This window comes from Heteronotia binoei, chromosome 13 (assembly GCF_032191835.1).
Source record: "Heteronotia binoei isolate CCM8104 ecotype False Entrance Well chromosome 13, APGP_CSIRO_Hbin_v1, whole genome shotgun sequence".
Classification (NCBI taxonomy): domain Eukaryota; kingdom Metazoa; phylum Chordata; class Lepidosauria; order Squamata; family Gekkonidae; genus Heteronotia; species Heteronotia binoei.
In genome coordinates this window covers 3,774,591-3,790,897 of record NC_083235.1, presented here as the reverse complement: position 1 = coordinate 3,790,897, position 16,307 = coordinate 3,774,591, and the positions used below count along the sequence as shown (strand labels likewise).

Sequence of the window (16,307 nt, the reverse complement as noted above, 5' to 3'; positions counted from 1 at the left end):
TACCAGAGTTTATCGCCTATCTAAAGTCAAGAGCTCAGAGGAACACTACTGGAAATTGACCAGAGTTTATCATCTATCCAAAGTCAAGAGCTCAGAGGAACACTACTGGAAATTGACCAGAGTTTATCGCCTATCTAAAATCAAGAGCTCAGAGGAACACTACTGGAAATTGACCAGAGTTTATCGCCTATCTAAAGTCAAGAGCTCAGAGGAACACTACTGGAAATTGAGCAGAGTTTATCATCTATCCAAAGTCAAGAGCTCAGAGGAACACTACTGGAAATTGACCAGAGTTTATCATCTATCTAAAGTCAAGAGCTCAGAGGAACACTACTGGAAATTGAGCAGAGTTTATCATCTATCCAAAGTCAAGAGCTCAGAGGAACACTACTGGAAATTGACCAGAGTTTATCATCTATCTAAAGTCAAGAGCTCAGAGGAACACTACTGGAAATTGACCAGAGTTTATCATCTATCCAAAGTCAAGAGCTCAGAGGAACACTACTGGAAATTGACCAGAGTTTATCATCTATCCAAAGTCAAGAGCTCAGAGGAACACTACTGGAAATTGACCAGAGTTTATCGCCTATCTAAAGTCAAGAGCTCAGACGAACACAACTGGAAAATGACCAGAGTTTATCGCCTATCTAAAGTCAAGAGCTCAGAGGAACACTACTGGAAATTGACCAGAGTTCATCATCTATCTAAAGTCAAGAGCTCAGAGGAACACTACTGGAAATTGACCAGAGCTTATCATCTATCTAAAGTCAAGAGCTCAGAGGAACACTACTGGAAATTGACCAGAGTTTATCGCCTATCTAAAGTCAAGAGCTCAGAGGAACACTACTGGGAATTTACCAGAGTTTATCGCCTATCTAAAGTCAAGAGCTCAGAGGAACACTACTGGAAATTGACCAGAGTTTATCATCTATCTAAAGTCAAGAGCTCAGAGGAACACTACTGGAAATTGACCAGAGTTTATCATCTATCCAAAGTCAAGAGCTCAGAGGAACACTACTGGAAATTGACCAGAGTTTATCGCCTATCTAAAATCAAGAGCTCAGAGGAACACTACTGGAAATTGACCAGAGTTTATCGCCTATCTAAAGTCAAGAGCTCAGAGGAACACTACTGGAAATTGAGCAGAGTTTATCATCTATCCAAAGTCAAGAGCTCAGAGGAACACTACTGGAAATTGACCAGAGTTTATCATCTATCTAAAGTCAAGAGCTCAGAGGAACACTACTGGAAATTGACCAGAGTTTATCATCTATCCAAAGTCAAGAGCTCAGAGGAACACTACTGGAAATTGACCAGAGTTTATCGCCTATCTAAAGTCAAGAGCTCAGAGGAACACTACTGGAAATTGACCAGAGTTTATCGCCTATCTAAAGTCAAGAGCTCAGAGGAACACTACTGGAAACTGACCAGAGTTTATCCTCTATCTAAAGTCAAGAGCTCAGAGGAACACTACTGGAAACTGACCAGAGTTTATCATCTATCTAAAGTCAAGAGCTCAGAGGAACACTACTGGAAATTGACCAGAGTTTATCGCCTATCTAAAGTCAAGAGCTCAGAGGAACACTACTGGAAATTAACCAGAGTTTATCGCCTATCTAAAGTCAAGAGCTCAGAGGAACACTACTGGAAATTGACCAGAGTTTATCGCCTATCTAAAGTCAAGAGCTCAGAGGAACACTACTGGAAATTGACCAGAGTTTATCGCCTATCTAAAATCAAGAGCTCAGAGGAACACTACTGGAAATTGACCAGAGTTTATCATCTATCCAAAGTCAAGAGCTCAGAGGAACACTACTGGAAATTGACCAGAGTTTATCGCCTATCTAAAGTCAAGAGCTCAGACGAACACTACTGGAAATTGACCAGAGTTTATCGCCTATCTAAAATCAAGAGCTCAGAGGAACACTACTGGAAATTGACCAGAGTTTATCATCTATCCAAAGTCAAGAGCTCAGAGGAACACTACTGGAAATTGACCAGAGTTTATCGCCTATCTAAAATCAAGAGCTCAGAGGAACACTACTGGAAATTGACCAGAGTTTATCGCCTATCTAAAGTCAAGAGCTCAGAGGAACACTACTGGAAATTGACCAGAGTTTATCGCCTATCTAAAGTCAAGAGCTCAGAGGAACACTACTGGAATTTGACCAGAGTTTATCGCCTATCTAAAGTCAAGAGCTCAGAGGAACACTACTGGAAATTGAGCAGAGTTTATCATCTATCCAAAGTCAAGAGCTCAGAGGAACACTACTGGAAATTGACCAGAGTTTATCGCCTATCTAAAGTCAGGAGCTCAGACGAACACTACTGGAAAATGACCAGAGTTTATCGCCTATCTAAAGTCAAGAGCTCAGAGGAACACTACTGGAAATTTACCAGAGTTTATCATCTATCTAAAGTCAAAAGCTCAGAGGAACACTACTGGAAATTGACCAGAGTTTATCATCTATCTAAAGTCAAGAGCTCAGAGGAACACTACTGGAATTTGACCAGAGTTTATCGCCTATCTAAAGTCAAGAGCTCAGAGGAACACTACTGGAAATTGACCAGAGTTTATCGCCTATCTAAAATCAAGAGCTCAGAGGAACACTACTGGAAATTGACCAGAGTTTATCATCTATCCAAAGTCAAGAGCTCAGAGGAACACTACTGGAAATTGACCAGAGTTTATCGCCTATCTAAAGTCAAGAGCTCAGACGAACACTACTGGAAATTGACCAGAGTTTATCGCCTATCTAAAATCAAGAGCTCAGAGGAACACTACTGGAAATTGACCAGAGTTTATCATCTATCCAAAGTCAAGAGCTCAGAGGAACACTACTGGAAATTGACCAGAGTTTATCGCCTATCTAAAATCAAGAGCTCAGAGGAACACTACTGGAAATTGACCAGAGTTTATCGCCTATCTAAAGTCAAGAGCTCAGAGGAACACTACTGGAAATTGACCAGAGTTTATCGCCTATCTAAAGTCAAGAGCTCAGAGGAACACTACTGGAATTTGACCAGAGTTTATCGCCTATCTAAAGTCAAGAGCTCAGAGGAACACTACTGGAAATTGAGCAGAGTTTATCATCTATCCAAAGTCAAGAGCTCAGAGGAACACTACTGGAAATTGACCAGAGTTTATCGCCTATCTAAAGTCAGGAGCTCAGACGAACACTACTGGAAAATGACCAGAGTTTATCGCCTATCTAAAGTCAAGAGCTCAGAGGAACACTACTGGAAATTTACCAGAGTTTATCATCTATCTAAAGTCAAAAGCTCAGAGGAACACTACTGGAAATTGACCAGAGTTTATCATCTATCTAAAGTCAAGAGCTCAGAGGAACACTACTGGAATTTGACCAGAGTTTATCGCCTATCTAAAGTCAAGAGCTCAGAGGAACACTACTGGAAATTGACCAGAGTTTATCGCCTATCTAAAATCAAGAGCTCAGAGGAACACTACTGGAAATTGACCAGAGTTTATCATCTATCCAAAGTCAAGAGCTCAGAGGAACACTACTGGAAATTGACCAGAGTTTATCGCCTATCTAAAGTCAAGAGCTCAGACGAACACTACTGGAAATTGACCAGAGTTTATCGCCTATCTAAAATCAAGAGCTCAGAGGAACACTACTGGAAATTGACCAGAGTTTATCATCTATCCAAAGTCAAGAGCTCAGAGGAACACTACTGGAAATTGACCAGAGTTTATCGCCTATCTAAAATCAAGAGCTCAGAGGAACACTACTGGAAATTGACCAGAGTTTATCGCCTATCTAAAGTCAAGAGCTCAGAGGAACACTACTGGAAATTGACCAGAGTTTATCGCCTATCTAAAGTCAAGAGCTCAGAGGAACACTACTGGAATTTGACCAGAGTTTATCGCCTATCTAAAGTCAAGAGCTCAGAGGAACACTACTGGAAATTGAGCAGAGTTTATCATCTATCCAAAGTCAAGAGCTCAGAGGAACACTACTGGAAATTGAGCAGAGTTTATCATCTATCCAAAGTCAAGAGCTCAGAGGAACACTACTGGAAATTGACCAGAGTTTATCGCCTATCTAAAGTCAGGAGCTCAGACGAACACTACTGGAAAATGACCAGAGTTTATCGCCTATCTAAAGTCAAGAGCTCAGAGGAACACTACTGGAAATTTACCAGAGTTTATCATCTATCTAAAGTCAAAAGCTCAGAGGAACACTACTGGAAATTGACCAGAGTTTATCATCTATCTAAAGTCAAGAGCTCAGAGGAACACTACTGGAAATTGACCAGAGTTTATCGCCTATCTAAAGTCAAGAGCTCAGAGGAACACTACTGGAAACTGACCAGAGTTTATCATCTATCTAAAGTCAAGAGCTCAGAGGAACACTACTGGAAATTGACCAGAGTTTATCATCTATCTAAAGTCAAGAGCTCAGAGGAACACTACTGGAAATTGACCAGAGTTTATCATCTATCTAAAGTCAAGAGCTGGGAGGAACACTACCGGAAATTGACCAGAGTTTATCATCTATCTAAAGTCAAGAGCTCAGAGGAACACTACTGGAAATTTACCAGAGTTTATCATCTATCTAAAGTCAAGAGCTCAGAGGAACACTACTGGAAATTGACCAGAGTTTATCATCTATCTAAAGTCAAGAGCTGGGAGGAACCCTACTGGAAATTGACCAGAGTTTTGGAAACTAACTAGAGACTTCTACATGGAATTCTTTTTTTTGCATTCTCAATAAGAATTATGACTCTGGAAATGTCACATTGTATTGCTGAGTGCCTGAGCATGTGCACAGCCCTTATAACACGCCAATTTAAGTAAGATACAGTGTTGTCCCCCCCCCCCCCCCCCCAATATTTGAGGGTCTCTTTTTTGCAGGACTCGGATTCCATTTCTCCTGCCAGCAGCCGGAAGAGAAGAAGAGGGAACTGAGGAGGGAAGCGTAAAGGGGACCTACCCCTGGCACCCTTGGCAGTACCTTGCTCCAGTTTGGTGGCCGCTGCCCGCAGGGTGGAGGAGGTGCTTCCGATGTCCACTGTGGGTGTCCCTGGGCGGCTGTTTCCCTGGGAGCTGCTGGCCGAGCCCTTCCGTTCCTTCTTCGGAGGCGTCTTCTTTTTCTGTGGAGGAAGGCTCCATTAAAATTCACAAGTGTTTAAGGTGCTCTCCCTTCTTTTCTACTCCTGGGACTTTGCACGAAAAGGGGGGTAGCTGTGTTGTTCTGCAGCGGAACAGTTAGATTAGAGCCGAGCGGCACATCGGAACCAGCAAGGGCTACAAGCTTTCAAGAGTCAGAGCTCGTATCCGTGAAGGAAGCCCACCCCCCACCCCTCCTGAAAGCCCACCCCCCACCCCCAAATCTTATTGGTCCCTAAGATGCTCCTGGAATCTAACTGCGCTCCTGGGGTTGTTCAGGAGCAAGGTGGTCGGCATTCGAATTCATCTCTGGGCTCTCCATGCATTGATGAAGGAGAGAGCCAGCATGGTGCAGCGGTTAAATGACAGACTAAGAAGAAGAAGATATTGGATTTATATCCCGCCCTCCACTCTGAATCTCAGAGTGGCTCACAATCTCCTTTATCTTCCTCCCCCAAAACAGACACCCTGTGAGGTGGGTGGGGCTGAGAGGGCTCTCACAGCAGCTGCCCTTTCAAGGACAACCTCTGCCAGAGCTATGGCTGACCCAAGGCCATTCCAGCAGCTGCAAGTGGAGGAGTGGGGAATCAAACCCACTTTTCCCAGATAAGAGTCCACACACTTAACCACTACACCAAACTGGCTCTCAGGAGACAGACACCCTGAGAGGTAGGTGGAGCTGAGAGAGCTCTGACAGAAGCTACCCTTTCAAGGACAGCTCTGAGAGAGCTATGGCTGACCCAAGGCCATTCCAGCAGCTTCAAATAGAAGAGAGGGGAATCAAACCTGGTTCTCCCAGATAAGAGTCCACACACTTAACCACTACACCAAACTGGCTCTCAGGAGACAGACACCCTGAGAGGTACGTGGAGCTGAGAGAGCTCTGACGGAAGCTGCCCTTTCAAGGACAGCTCTGAGAGAGCTATGGCTGACCCAAGGCCATTCCAGCAGCTTCAAATAGAAGAGTGGGGAATCAAACCTGGTTCTCCCAGATTTGCACACTTAACCATTACACCAAACTGGCTCTCCAGAGCCAGGTTTGAATCCTCACTCTGTGGAAACTCGACGGGAGACCTTGGGTCAGTTGCATACAGTCACTACTACTACGTCATTTTAGATTTTATATATTTTAAATTGTTTTTTAACTGTTGATGGTTTTTACGATGTAAAACCTCCCACTGATGCCCCCCAAGCACCAAGACGTAACCCGCCATGAGCTGTTCTATGGGAAGGGTTAAATAAATAAAAGTAAAATAAGAATATTCTCAGGGTTTTGGGGGGGGGGGGGTAGAAGGGGGGATTGTACCATTCCACGCTGAACAGGGGTGGGTTTTGTTGTTTTTAAAAACTATCACTGTGCAAAAATAACGTTCTGCAAGCAGAGAACAGGAAGCTCAGGGAGAGAAGCCACAACCTGAGCTGGAATGTTTTTACTTGCGGGGAGGTTCTTCTCCACACGACAATGTGCAATCAGTGCGCCTCCCACATCCAGGAGCCCAGCGGGCACAAGCTCATCCTGCCGCACAGCGAGCAGGTCTTGGAGGAGCTGAGCCCTAACACCTCCCCCGCCCAAACCCTCAAGCGCTGTTACCGTCATGAAGAGCGCAGAAGACGCCTCGCTCTCGATGTCACTGTCTTCTGAAGTCTCCGATTCATCACTCGAATCTGAAAAACAGAGACGGGGCCTTATTTATTTATTTATTTATTTATTTATTTTATTTATATTGGGATTTATACCCCGCCCTTCGCACCGAAGTGTCTCAGGGCGGCTTACAACATGATAATTCAAATACTACAATTTAAAACACTTACAAGTAAAATTAAAACCATAAATTAATAAAAGCAAGATAGATAAAAACCGGCGGTCTACAGATGCATTTTGTTCCATCCAAAAGATTTCCTTGTCAGTCAGTATTATAGGCCTGCCGGAAGAGGGCTGTCTTACAGGCCCTGCGGAACTGCCCTAGGTCCCGCAGGGCCCGCACCTCCTCCGGCAGCTGGTTCCACCAATAAGGTGCCGTTACTGAGAAGGCCCGATCCCTGGTGGATTTTAGACGGGCCTCCTTTGGCCCGGGGACTACCAACAGGTTTTGTGAACCCGAGCGTAGTACTCTCTGGGGAACGTGTGGGGAAAGACGGTCCCTAAGATAGACAGGTCCTAGGCCATATAGGGCTTTAAAGGTAATAACCAACACCTTGTACCGGACTCGGAATATTACTGGCAGCCAGTGCAGATCCCGGAGCCCCGGCCGAATGTGCTCCCGTCTTGGGAGCCCTAATAACAGCCGGGCAGCAGCGTTCTGCACCAACTGCAGTTTCCGGGTCCGGCACAAGGGTAGCCCCATGTAGAGGGCATTACAGTAGTCTAACCTCGAGGTGACCGTAGCATGAATCACTGTTGCCAGGTCGTCACGTTCCAGGAAGGGGGCCAACTGCTTCGCCCGCCGAAGGTGAAAAAACGCGGATTTGGCAGTGGCTGCTATCTGGGCCTCCATTGTCAGTGAAGGCTCCAACAGCACCCCCAGGCTCTTAACCCTGCCCGACGCTGTTAGTGGCGCGCCGTCAAAAACTGGCAGGGGGATTTCCCTTCCCTTCTCAGTCGCTGCCCCCTATCGGTGGAACCGACCGCTGGAGAAGGTCAGAGCCCTGCGGGACCACGCTCAGCTCCGCAAGGCCTGCAAGACAACACTATTCCGGCCGGCCTATAACTAAATTGCCGGCTAGCCTCGAATTAAATTGCTGATAGAGTAATACAAGAGGACGCCTGAGAGCATGGAATGCCATCGAAAATTTGATACGAGCACCAAACTGTTTTATTGTTTTATATTGTTTTAATTGTTGAATCGATGTTTTTTTTTGCAATTTATTGTTTTCAGTGTTGTGAGCTGCCCTGAGCCTGCTTCGGCGCGGAGGGAGGGATATAAATTGAATAAATCAAATCAAAAGAAGGCCCAACGTAAGTAAAGCCATGTTGGGTCAGGTCAGTGGCCCCTCCAGTCCAACATTTTGTGTCACACAGCGGCCAAAACCCCAGGGGCCATCAGGAGGTCCACCAGTGGGGCCAGGACATTAGAAGCCCTCCCACTCTTGCCCCCCCAAGCACCAAGAATACAGAGCATCCCCCTGCCCCAGACATAAGAGAAGCCATGCTGGATCAGGCCAACAGCCCATCCAGTCCAACACTCTGTGCCACACAGGGGTCAAAAAACCTAGGTGCCATCAAGAGGTCCATCAGTAGGGTCAGGACACTAGAAGCCCTCCCACTGTGCCCCCCAAGCACCAAGAAAGCAGAGCATCACTGCCCCAGACATAAGAACATAAGAGAAGCCATGTTGGATCAGGCCAATGGCCCATCCAGTCCAACACTCTGTGTCACATAAGGACATAAGAGAAGCCATGTTGGATCAGGCTATTGGCCCATCCAGTCCAACACTCTGAGTCACATAAGGACATAAGAGAAGCCATGTTGGATCAGGCCAGTGGCCCATCCAGTCCAACACTCTGAGTCACATAAGAACATAAGAGAAGCCATGTTGGATCAGGCCAGTGGCCCATCCAGTCCAACACTCATAAGAACATAAGAGAAGCCATGTTGGATCAGGCCAGTGGCCCCTCCAGTCCAACATTCTGTGTCACATAAGAACAGAAGAGAAGCCCTGTTGGATCAGGCCAGTGGCCCCTCCAGTCCAACACTCTGTGTCACATAAGAACAGAAGAGAAGCCCTGTTGGATCAGGCCAAAGGCCCACCCAGTCCAACACTCTGTGTCACATAAGAACATAAGAGAAGCCATGTTGGATTAGGCCAGTGGCCCCTCCAGTCCAACACTCTGTGTCACAGAAGAACTTAAGAGAAGCCATGTTGGGTCAGGCCAGTGGCCCATCCAGTCCAACACTCTGTGTCACAGAAGAACTTAAGAGAAGCCATGTTGGGTCAGGCCAGTGGCCCATCCAGTCCAACACTCTGTGTCACATAAGAACAGAAGAGAAGCCCTGTTGGATCAGGCCAGTGGCCCCTCCAGTCCAACACTCTGTGTCACATAAGAACAGAAGAGAAGCCCTGTTGGATCAGGCCAAAGGCCCACCCAGTCCAACACTCTGTGTCACATAAGAACATAAGAGAAGCCATGTTGGATTAGGCCAGTGGCCCCTCCAGTCCAACACTCTGTGTCACAGAAGAACTTAAGAGAAGCCATGTTGGGTCAGGCCAGTGGCCCATCCAGTCCAACACTCTGTGTCACACAGGGGCCAAAACCCAGGGGCCATCAGAAAGTCCAAGGTTGCTATGCAGAGGCAGGCAAGGGCAAAACCACCTCTGCATGTCTCTTGCCTTGAAAATCCTGTGGGGTCTCTACAAATCTGTTGTAACTTGAAGGCACTTCCTGCCACCACCGTTCAAGGGAGAAGGAAGAACCTACAGAGGGCGCTCCAGCTCTCCTTCCAGCAGACTTTGCTCAAGTGCTTCCAAATATATCTTTGCAGCCTAGAAACGTGGCTATTCTTCCCTGTTAAAAGACTGCAATTCAATCTAGAAGGAGTCTGACCGCCGGGCCTTTCTGGGGGGCTCCATTCCTCCCTTCCCCATGCCCAGCCTGACTGTCACAGGGAGTCACCTGCCCGCCTCACCTTTCTTCTTCTTCTTCTCCTGAGGGGTGGGGGCCTTCTTCTCCTCCTCCTCCTCTTCCTTCTCCTCCGCGGGCTTCTCCTCCTCGCTTTCTTCGCTGCTCTCGCTTGCTTCGTCGATCCCTGCAGGGCCGCAAGGAAGAAGAAGAAGAGATTGGTTTTATATCCCACTTTATACTCCGAATCTCAGAGTCTCAGAGCGGCTCACAATCTCCTTTCCCTTCCTCCCCCACAACAGACACCCTGTGAGGTAGATGAAGATATTGGATTTATATCCCGCCCTCCACTCCGAAGAGTCTCAGAGCGGCTCACAATCTCCTTTCCCTTCCTCCCCCACAACAGACACCCTGTGAGGTAGATGAAGATATTGGATTTATATCCCGCCCTCCACTCCGAAGAGTCTCAGAGCGGCTCACAATCTCCTTTCCCTTCCTCCCCCACAACAGACACCCTGTGAGGTAGATGAAGATATTGGATTTATATCCCGCCCTCCACTCCGAAGAGTCTCAGAGCGGCTCACAATCTCCTTTCCCTTCCTCCCCCACAACAGACACCCTGTGAGGTAGATGAAGATATTGGATTTATATCCCGCCCTCCACTCCGAAGAGTCTCAGAGCGGCTCACAATCTCCTTTCCCTTCCTCCCCCACAACAGACACCCTGTGAGGTAGATGAAGATATTGGATTTATATCCTGCCCTCCACTCCGAAGAGTCTTCGAGTGGCTCACAATCTCCTTTACCTTCCTTCCCCACAACAGACACCCTGTGAGGTAGATGAAGATATTGGATTTATATCCCGCCCTCCACTCCGAAGAGTCTCAGAGCGGCTCACAATCTCCTTTCCCTTCCTCCCCCACAACAGACACCCTGTGAGGTAGATGAAGATACTGGATTTATATCCCGCCCTCCACTCCGAAGAGTCTCAGAGCGGCTCACAGTCTCCTTTACCTTCCTCCCCCCGCCCCACAACAGACACCCTGTGAGGTAGATGAAGATATTGGATTTCTATCCCACCCTCCACTCCAAAGAGTCTCAGAGTGGCTCACAATCTCCTTTACCTTTCTCCCCCACAACAGACACCCTGTGAGGTAGATGAAGATATTGGATTTATATCCCGCCCTCCACTCCGAAGAGTCTCAGAGCGGCTCACAATCTCCTTTCCCTTCCTCCCCTACAACAGACACCCTGTGAGGTGGGTGGGGCTGAGAAAGCTCTCCCAGAAGCTACCCTTTCAAGAACAGCTCTGCGAGAGCTCTGGCTGACCCAAGGCCATTCCAGCAGCTGCACTTGGAGGAGTGGGGAATCAAAGCCAATTCTCCCAGATAAGAATCCGCACACTTCATCAACACACCAAACTGGCTCTCTAAAGCAGATATATGTTTGTGACACAGTTCATCCCTAAACAATTAAGGAGGGGGCAAGGCAAACCCAATGGCGTGTGAAGTATTAAAAAAATAAAAGACAGGAACACAAATAGATCCAGGTGTTCTAAGAAGGAAACAAAAAATGAACCAGCTACAGCGACCCGTTCTGCTGAGGGCTCCTTCTGCTATCCAGATTCTCCAGTCTGCACGATTTCTCAGAAAGAAGCCATCTCCAGCTCGGGCGGGGGGTGGAGCTAACCTTTTGGGATGTCTTCCTCTTTGCCCGTTTTGGGTTTACCTCCTGGCTCTTCCATGGAGCTGCTGCAAAGAAACAAGAGAGCGGAAGGAGGGTGAGGGATGTAACACAGGCGGAGGGCAAGGAGGGAGCATGTCGAGGAATGGAGAAGCTCCGGCAATTCTGAAGCCAGGCTGGGGAAGATCTCAGCGTTGGGAAAAATTTTAACATATGTGTCAGACCAAAACCAACAGGCTGAAATTAAATCAGAAGAGTTTCCGGCTCAACATTAGGAAGAACTTCCTGACAGTTAGAGCGATTCCTCAGTGGAACAGGCTTCCTCCTCGGGAGGTGGTGGGCTCTCCTTCCTTGGAGGTTTTTCAACAGAGGCTAGATGGCCATCTGACAGCAATGAAGATCCTGTGAATTTAGGGGGAGGTGTTTGTGAGTTTAGAGCGGTTCCTCAGTGGAACAGGCTTCCTCCTGGGGAGGTGGTGGGCTCTCCTTCCTTGGAGGTTTTTAAACAGAGGCTAGATCGCCATCTGACAGCAATGAGGATCCTGTGAATTTAGGGGAAGGGATTTGTGAGTTTAGAGCGGTTCCTCAGTGGAAGAGGCTTCCTCCTTGGGAGGTGGTGGGCTCTCCTTCCTTGGAGGTTTTTAAACAGAGGCTAGATCGCCATCTGACAGCAATGAGGATCCTGTGAATTTAGGGTGAGGGATTTGTGAGTTTAGAGTGGTTCTTCAGTGGAACAGGCTTCCTCCTTGGGAGGTGGTGGGCTCTCCTTCCTTGGAGGTTTTCCAACAGAGGCTAGATCGCCATCTGACAGCAATGAGAATCCCGTGAATTTAGGGGGAGGGATTTGTGAGTTTAGAGCGGTTCCTCAGTGGAACAGGCTTCCTCCTCGGGAGGTGGTGGGCTCTCCTTCCTTGGAGGTTTTTCAACAGAGGCTGGATGGCCATCTGACAGCAATGAAGATCCTGTGAATTTAGGGGGAGGTGTTTGTGAGTTTAGAGCGGTTCCTCAGTGGAACAGGCTTCCTCCTTGGGAGGTGGTGGGCTCTCCTTCCTTGGAGGTTTTTAAACAGAGGCTAGATCGCCATCTGACAGCAATGAGGATCCTGTGAATTTAGGGTGAGGGATTTGTGAGTTTAGAGTGGTTCTTCAGTGGAACAGGCTTCCTCCTTGGGAGGTGGTGGGCTCTCCTTCCTTGGAGGTTTTCCAACAGAGGCTAGATCGCCATCTGACAGCAATGAGAATCCCGTGAATTTAGGGGGAGGGATTTGTGAGTTTAGAGCGGTTCCTCAGTGGAACAGGCTTCCTCCTCGGGAGGTGGTGGGCTCTCCTTCCTTGGAGGTTTTTCAACAGAGGCTGGATGGCCATCTGACAGCAATGAAGATCCTGTGAATTTAGGGGGAGGTGTTTGTGAGTTTCCTGCATTGTGCAGGGGGGTGCACTAGATGACCCTGGAGGTCCCTTCCAACTCTAGGATTCTATTAGGAAGAACTTCCTGACCATTAGAGCGGTTCCTCAATGGAACAGGCTTCCTCCTTGGGAGGTTTTGAAACAGAGGCTGGATGGCCATCTGAAAGCAGTGAGGATCCTGTGAATGAGGCAGATCATGAGAATGAGGGCAGGAAGGGCTGCATCAGGGCTTAGTTCTCAAGGTCCTTTCTTGCACACCCGGGGAACTGCTGTTCGCCACTTTGGGATCAGGCAGCAGTTTTTATCCAGGCCAGTTTGGCCAGGGATCCTGGAGGGTTTTTAATTTTGCAATCGTCTGGAAGGGAACAGGGTCACTGGTTGGGTGTGTGTAGGGGGGAAGTATTTGTGAATTTCCTCCATCGTGCAGGGCACTGGACTAGATGACCCTGGAGATCCCTTCCAACTCTATGATTCTATGTCTATGCATGGGATAGAGAAGGTAGAGAAAGAAGTACTTTTTTCCCTTTCTCACAATACGAGAACTCATGGACGCTCCATGAAATTGCAGAGCAGTCGGGTTAGAATGGATAAAAGAACATAAGAGAAGCCATGTTGGATCAGGCCAATGGCCCATCCAGTCCAACACTGTGTCACACAGTGACCAATATATGTGTGTATACACAAACACATACACACATACATATATATATATACTGTGGCTAATAGCCACTGATGGACCTCTGCTCCATATTTTTATCCAATCCTCTCTTAAAGCTGGCTATGCTTGCAGCCACCACCACCTCCTGTGGCAGTGAATTCCACATGTTAATCACCCTTTGGGTGAAGGATTTTCTTTTATCAGTTTTAACCCAACTGCTCAGCAATTTCATTGAATGCCCACGAGTTCTTGTATTGTGAGAAAGGGAGAAAAGTACCTCTTTCTCTACTTTCTCCATTCCATGCATCATCTTGTAAACCTCTATCATGTCACCCCGCAGTCGACGTTTCTCCAAGCTAAAGAGTCCCAAGCGTTTTAACCTTTCTTCATAGGGAAAGTGTTCCAAACCTTTAATCAATCTAGTTGCCCTTTTCTGCACTTTTTCCAATGCTATAATACCCTTTTTGAGGTGCGGTGACCAGAATTGCACACAGTATTCCAAATGAGACCACACCATAGATCTATACAGGGGCATTATGATACTGGCTGATTTGTGAAGAAGTCCTTCTTCACCCAAAGGGTGATTAACATGTGGAATTCACTGCCGCAGAAGGTGGCAGCGGCTACAAGCATAGTTGGCTTCAAGAGGGGATTGGATAAGGATATGGAGCAGAGGTCCATCAGTGGCTACTAGCTATAGGGTATTGTTGGAACTCTCTGTCTGGGGCAGTGATGCTCTGTATTCTTGATGCTTGGGGGGGGGGGGGGACAATGGGAAGGCTTCTAGTGTCCTGGCCCCACTGATGGACCTCCTGATGGCACTTGGGTTTTTTGGCCACTGTGTGACACAGAGTGTTGGACTGGATGGGCCACTGGCCTGTTCCAACATGGCTTCTCTTATGTTCTTCTGTCTGGGGCAGTACTGCTCTGTTTGCTTGGTGCTGGGAAGACAAGAGTGGGAGAGTTTTTGGAGTTCTAGCCCTGCTGGTGGACCTCCTGATGGCCCTTGATGACCTCCTGATGGGGCTCCCGATGGGTTTCAGTAAATTCCATGATGAAAATCAGAGGAGATGGGGAGGATCATGTCAGGAGAGGCACACTTCTGAAGGTATGAGGGCCCTGGGCTGTTTAGGGTTGAAACACATTCCAAAGAGGAAAAACAAGAATCAGCCCAACGGGGGCAGGGGAAGCTGTATTTGCCCCAGAAGTAACGCATCTCCCCCCTGCTAGGAAGCCTACCTCGACCCGTCCGACATGTAGTCCACCTCCTGGCCCTCGAAATCCCCGTCGTCGCTGTCTTCGAAGGCCTCGTCATCTGAGCCTTTCTTCTTTTTCTTCTTCTTGTTCCCTGGGGCTGCCTTCTTGGGCTTGGCCAGCTTCTCACCTGAAGAACGATAGGCAGCGTTGCCCACTCTCTTGTCTCCCGGGCTTTTTTTTTTTCCGTAGCAGGAACTGCTTTGCGTATTAGGCCACACCGCTCTGATGCAGCCAATCCTCCTGGAGCTTACAGAGCTTTTAGTACAGGGCCTCCCGTCAGTTCCAGGAAGACTGGCAACATCAGGGGGGCGTGGCCCAGAGCTCACTATGCTGCAGGAGCTCCTTTGCATATTAGGCCACGCCCCCCGATGTAGCCAATCCTCCTGGAGCTTCCAGTAAGCCCTGTAAGCTCTTGGAGGATTGGCTCCATCAGGGGGGTGTGGCCTAATAGGCAAAGGAGCTCCTGCTACAAAAAAAGCCCTGCTCATCTCAATTAAGTTCACGCCAGACAGCAGGTCTGACCCGAGCAAAGATACAGCGTGGGCACTAGCAGGTGGAACTCTCTGCCACAGGATGCTGCAAGGGCCATCACCAGAGACGACTTTTTAGTAACAGATGGAAGGACGAGAGGGAGAGCGGAGGGGGGCAAGGGGTCTACCCTCGGCACCCTGACAGGGAGGGCCGACAACAATTCGTTCTTGTGGCCCCTTCTTACACGCCCAGGGAAACACTGTTTCCCATTTTGGGTCAGCAGGCAATTTTTCTCCAGGCCCGTTCGGCTCAGAGATCCTGGAGGGTTTTGTCACCATCTGGGAATGGAGTAGGTGTCACGGGGGGGGGGGGGGGGGGGGGAGTGCATGTGGGGAATTTGGGAATTTCCTGCATTGTGCAGGGGGTTGGACTAGATGAAGAAAGGCTGAAGGAGCTGGGTTTGTTTTAGCCTGGAGAGGAGGCGCCTGAGAGGTGATAGGAGGTCCGCCTAAAATCCACCAGGGACCGGGCCTTCTCAATAACGGCACCTTATTGGTGGAACCAGCTGCCGGAAGAGGTGCGGGCCCTGCGGGATCTAGGGCAATTCCGCAGGGCCTGTAAGACAGCCCTCTTCCGGCAGGCCTATAATATTAACTGACAATGAAAATACCTTGGATGGAACAAAATGCATCTATAGACCGCCGGTTTTATTCTATCTTGTTTTTATTAATTTATGGTTAATTGTATTTTAATTGTATTTTTAAATGTTTTAAACTGAAGTGTTTGAATTATTATGCTGTAAGCCGCCCTGAGACACTTAGGTGAGAAGGGCGGGGTATAAATCCTAATATAAATAAATATAAATAAATAAATAGATAGGATCACCATCTTGAAGGGCTGTCCTATAGAGGAGGGTGTGGTGTTGTCTTCTGCGGCCCCGGAAGGTCGGACCAGAACCAAGGGGTTGAAATTAAATCAAAAGAGTTTCCGACTCAAAATCAGGAAGAACTTCCTGACCGTTAGAGCGGTTCCTCAGTGGAACAGGCTTCCTTGGGAAGTGGTGGGCTCTCCTTCCTTGGAGGGTTTTCAACAGAGGCTAGATGGCCATCTGACAGCAGTGAGGATCCTGTGAATTTAGGGGGA

General features: G+C 47.9%; 1 protein-coding gene across 1 annotated transcript in view; it reads right to left on the bottom strand.

Annotated features, from left to right (window-relative positions):
- GTF2F1 (general transcription factor IIF subunit 1) overlaps nucleotides 1-16,307 on the bottom strand; it is a 34,414-nt gene that overhangs the window by 5,610 nt on the left and 12,497 nt on the right. The window contains exons 8-12 of the mRNA XM_060252665.1: nucleotides 14,676-14,820; nucleotides 11,379-11,440; nucleotides 9,759-9,878; nucleotides 6,726-6,799; nucleotides 4,980-5,118 (exon numbers count right to left, since the gene is read on the bottom strand). Coding sequence (XP_060108648.1) covers nucleotides 4,980-5,118; nucleotides 6,726-6,799; nucleotides 9,759-9,878; nucleotides 11,379-11,440; nucleotides 14,676-14,820 — 540 coding nt within the window. The remainder of the gene's footprint in view (nucleotides 1-4,979; nucleotides 5,119-6,725; nucleotides 6,800-9,758; nucleotides 9,879-11,378; nucleotides 11,441-14,675; nucleotides 14,821-16,307) is intronic.